The 5,262-nt window shown below is 31.0% G+C and overlaps 1 protein-coding gene across 1 annotated transcript; it reads left to right on the top strand.

Annotated features, from left to right (window-relative positions):
- The first annotated feature begins 1,075 nt into the window (after positions 1–1,075).
- LOC146750371 (uncharacterized) lies at positions 1,076–4,584 on the top strand. Its single transcript, XM_085500861.1, has 9 exons — positions 1,076–1,117; positions 1,682–1,723; positions 1,811–1,860; positions 2,445–2,482; positions 2,681–2,751; positions 2,988–3,152; positions 3,337–3,402; positions 3,822–3,905; positions 4,315–4,584. Exons 2-8 carry the CDS (start codon positions 1,715–1,717, stop codon positions 3,828–3,830), a joined length of 408 nt encoding a protein of 135 aa, XP_085356987.1. The 5' UTR covers positions 1,076–1,117; positions 1,682–1,714; the 3' UTR covers positions 3,831–3,905; positions 4,315–4,584.
- The last annotated feature ends 678 nt before the right edge of the window (positions 4,585–5,262 follow it).

Here is a 5,262-nt window from a genome sequence, read left to right on the forward strand (position 1 = left end):
AACATCGCAAATCATGCAAATTCAACATTTTCAAACCAGTATACTAAAACAGAAATGCTAAGTAATGCAAAAGAAGGATAGATGTTACTTTTCAGTATACACATCTCTGTTGATACTATCCCTCACATACTCTACCCCCAATTATTCCTGCGTAAAATGGACTAGCCTCTTTCTTGTTGACATTCAGAGTAAAATCACGTGACAGGCTGTTAAAATTGGCTGTTGCATACACTTTCGCCGGTCTGGAAAATGTGTTTAATTTGCTCTCATTCAAGCAACAATGCAGATTTCCCAGTTGGGGTGAAACTATTGGACTCTGCCATTAAAAAATAGGGGTGTTTTGAGAAAAAAACGAATAACCCTGGAGTGCACACAACACACTGAATTTCGGAACAAATCTTGCATTATTTACAGCAGCAGAATACCACAGAAATATCAGACGAAACATGGAAACACTATATATTGTATTTCGGCTTGAACCCTCTCTATTGCAATTCCAGGAATTACACCCATATGTGCACCCATTTTCAACCTTGGTATCACCCAACCCTGAAAACAAATTCTTAATACCACGCTGAAGCGTTTGGTAATAATTGCTTAATTTGTATAATAATTCATTTGGTTCATTGAGGTAATCCACGGACGTGATTAGTTTAATGTTGATAAACATGCATATTGATTATCTATTATTAGCCCATTTCTGATATCTAAAAAAATCAGATTTAAATTTAATTCATCACAGAGGTGCTTAGGAACTAATTAGACTAAAAACAATGGATGATAAATAAAATGTATTTTCTGTATGTATTATAAATTTTGATAGTATGAATCACATTTGTTCCATGTTTCATGAATCTCAAATAGCAGACACAAATTATTTGCCAAGTTACTTGTTTGAAAAGCAAATTTTAAATTTTGAATTAATTTTGATAATCTCACAACACGTTCTTTCTAAGCTTTCTTTGATTATGATTTGTATTCAGTGTATTGGTTAAATGTAATTGTAGTACAAATATAAACTTGCATTGTTGTAATTGCCTTTTCCTAATCACATTTTATTTATTAGGGATTACCCTGCCAGGTCAATAATAAAGATTGTGGCGTGTTTGTTTTGAAGGTAAGTTGTAATAACGTGCACTGGCGCATACACTATGTCAAATCAATCAATTATAATATAGTACCAATCATACTTACTTACATTCTGCCAAACGTGTATACACATGTAAATATCATTTAATTGTGTAAATTGTGAATATTATAATGTGCCCACTACACTGCAATTCCGACATACTTCCAGAAAAGCGTAATATGGTTTTCTATTAAAAAAAGAAAATGGTTTATTTGCAAATGTCTCAAAAGGACAAAATATGGTGATTGCAATCTCCAACAGGCTAAACATAAATGTGTGTGTTTCAATATCACATCTCTGTATACGATTCTAGCCTTAAGTCCCCACTAGAGCTCATGTAATGAAACGAAACACGGCAATTAATCATCCACATCCAAGGATGATTGCTCTAATTTTTATTTGATTATCAGTTGATATTATACTTAAAAAGTACCACATATTGAACTGTTCCTCCTTTAGAATATATAATACTTTCAATGTTTGTTAATTGAACATTGTATTTACATTTTATTGTACCTTATTACAATATCTATGTGTGTTTTGGTTATGTAGTACCTGAAATGTTGTCTCCTTGGTGAGGATATCATGTTTAAGGTGAGTAAATCGGAATATTTTGTAGCATTTTCCAGGTTACCTTCTTGTATTTTTATTAACATAACACTAAAACAATATTTTTTGTAGGTCGAATCAACGCTTTTAAGAGAAGAGGTGAAAACAGACTTGTTGCAATGGTATGTATATTGCAAGACTACAATATTTTGGATTTTGAACGGTTATTAACTTTCATTTTTCGTGTCAATAATGTCAAAACATTGCTGGTCTCAAAAGATAATTTGAAAACATAATGATACAGCGTTTGAGTTGATATAAACATAACAAGTATTGAAATTACCAGAAACGAACCGTTAAACAGTGTAAACAACATGAACATTAGTGTCCCATGTTAAAGTTGTGCAGTCTCGGGATTGTGGTGCCGCAGTTTAAACTCCATATATTTTGCAATAATGTATTTAAACATTCAACCACAATTAACTACTATCTATCCAGTCTTGCTTTCAATACTTAATCCTAACCGGAACTTTTTCTAACATTCTTTTCACTTGAATTTATCGTAAATGATATGTTATCCCATTTTGTATGATCAATAGAATATATCTCTATGACCCTTAGATGCATATCATAGGTTTGGGGTTTTGTATATATCTTATCAGTGACATTGTTTCTGCCAAGATCAGGCTTAGAATTCAAACTGATTTTATCACTTCTTATGGTGATATATCATAATATATATATTTAATAAATAATTTATTGACAGGAAACAAGTACTGGAAGTTGGGGAAGTTGAAGATTCAGGTTAATATCAACATTTTCAAATCTTTCATATTGAAAAATTACATTTTGGTTCTTTGTTAATTGTCATGTGTTAAAAATGCGTTTTAGGTCAACATTATTTAATATAATACCTGGCTAATAAGCCATGAAACGTATGCTAGTTCGATTATATAACTGAAATGTAATGATATATCAATGGTTTGTTGCGTTTGTTTGCAGATTGTAGTTCATCAATAGAGATGGAAAATCTTGATAATGACAAAATAACTGGAGAAATTACAGAAAATCAGGTAAAACACACAAAATAATACTACGTAAAGTCTTTGTGTATGACTAAAATTATTTATGTTTTTGTAACGTGTAAAGTCTTGTAAGTTCTTCTTTTATATCTATGCAAGAACCCAGCAACAGAGCGTTATTTGGGTTGGGGGTTTTCATTTGTAATTTGCATAACTAATATAAATATTCAAATCAACCTTCTGACAATGATCTAATGTTCGATACTTTGCATTTGTTTACAATATAGTACCAAGAAATGTTACACCTCACAGATGGTATAATAACGTGTAGTGGAGATTGTATTGGCCATTTAAATCGACACGTCATGTTTGTGGCAGACTACAACAAAAATTATTGTGGAAGAACTACCCATGTGAGACATGGGTATGGCAATGAATACGTGTCAGATAAGGTGAGTTTATTTGATTATTTATGGGTATCATTAAATTGTCTTGTGGAAATTCAATATTCCTTTATAATAAAGAGATCACGATAAAGTTAAATTTGTTGTTTTCACATCTCACATTGTATATTTATTTGTATAACCACTTCCCACACCACTAACTGTCCTATAATCATCCTCATACATTTCATAGGTCCATGAACAAATCAAAGAACGAATGATAAAAGAACACCTGGTGAAGAAAAAAAATGTCCAAAAGGTTAACACTTATTACAAAATTGTTATTTTGCAAACACACTTATTGAATGGAGTGAAATTGTTGTCTCTTCAATCTGTGGCGTCAATGTTTCCCAGTGTATATAATATGTAAGTGGTCATATATATGCCGTTCACATAATTACAGGTAAACGAACACAAGATCCGAACTCGCAATTTAATTAAAAACTTAACTAAATTTTGCTAGTACTATGATTGAAATTTGACAGTTGTAGCATGAATGCTCATGTAAATTTGTTTTCTCTGTATGCTTGTATCATTTATCGTAGTGTATATGTGTTGATTGTTTAGACTTGAATAGATTCGTTCACTCTTATACATTTGAATACGAATTTAAATATGAAGTGGTCGTAACAGTGTTTCTATATGGTATTTCTTAAATTAATTGTCTTTTAATTGTAGTATATTTGAAACAAGTACGAATATGCCATGTACAACAAGCAAAAAAGTGTATATGAAGAGAGAAGCATTGAATTCTCCTATGTTGTAAGTTAACTTTGCTTTATTCAAACAAATCATAATCATGGGAGATTGTCATTTACACAACTTTTTATGATTTAAGACAATACATACGAAAGTCGACATGAACGGTTCTCCTAAAGAAACTGGGAAATGTTTCTAAATGAATGAAATGGAAATGTAATTATCTAGCTAGACCAGTTGTGTCGGACATGAGTAGACATTTGCATATGTATAATATATACGGCTTACAATATCAATTGTGTTTTTGCTCAGTGGACAATTTGGATACCAGATATAACTTTCCTTTTCAATATGAAAGAATTAAATAAACAAAAACGCTTTTTAATATTTTTGTGAAGAACAATGCTATTCCCCAATATTGACAGTATGAATCAAATTGATTAAAAGGAATATTTCTTATTTTTCTTTCCAGTTTTGCAACTAGATTTGTGGATGACGTATTAGTGAAAGAATGTATCGCATATTTACTCAAGGTTAAACTGAACATTTCTTTAAAGGAGGCAGATGATTTGTGCAGACAAACTGACAAGCTGAAAACTGAAATTTGAAATATTCATTGTTATGTGTGTACTACAGTCGCATATGCATGTTTCATGGTGTACGTCTCTCACTACATTATAGTGTACAAAGTCGAAGTTGTTAGTTTAATTTATACTTATTAAAACGAGTTATATAATTGTTACTACTGCGTTGCGTTTCATTACTTTATTAAATACACTTTTGTATAATAAACATGTTTCATTCTAGCATCATCAATATTTTAACTATATTTAGATTATATATTCAAGTAATGACGATGAATCAAACTCTAGCATCATAAATGTCACAACACCAATAACATGATATACATGTCAAAGTAATGTAAACTCGCATTGCAAGATAGCTATAAAATTTGCTTCTTAAAAGACCAACTGAGATGTTAATTTAAAGAATTAGAACGTGTCATTTTTTTGTAGGAGTTCATTCCGCATTGGGCTCGCCGAAAATGTCGCTATCAAGTTTATATTTATCAAACAAAAGTTAAAAAATGTAGAAAAATCTCAGCTAAATCGACAATAGTAATTACTTTTGTAATATGTGCAAACAAAGATAATTCTTATATTTATATGTTGTTCTTGTACTTATCCCATTTCCTCAGGTTCATGAAAATTGGCCATTATGTATTTCAACAACAATTTGGCATACAAATTCAAATAAAATAAACAAATAAATGGATTATTATGTGAACTACGTTGGTTGCGTACGTTAATAGGTCACATTTTGCATTTTTTACGCGTGTTCTCATCCTCCCTCTCAGATAATGATACGGTTCAAATTGCGTGCACACCAAAGCCGTTCGTTCAATAAACTAGTTTGTTAT

The sequence above is a fragment of the Saccoglossus kowalevskii genome, chromosome 1 (genome assembly GCF_978046115.1).
Source record: "Saccoglossus kowalevskii chromosome 1, keSacKowa6.1, whole genome shotgun sequence".
Taxonomy (NCBI): Eukaryota; Metazoa; Hemichordata; class Enteropneusta; family Harrimaniidae; genus Saccoglossus; species Saccoglossus kowalevskii.

Bases quoted from the DNA above. Each gene is read 5' to 3' on its own strand.
- LOC146750371 (XM_085500861.1), top strand. The intron at 1,861-2,444 runs GTATGTATATTG...ATTTATTGACAG, and splicing joins AAAACAGACTTGTTGCAATG to GAAACAAGTACTGGAAGTTG. The intron at 2,483-2,680 runs GTTAATATCAAC...GTTTGTTTGCAG, and splicing joins TGGGGAAGTTGAAGATTCAG to ATTGTAGTTCATCAATAGAG.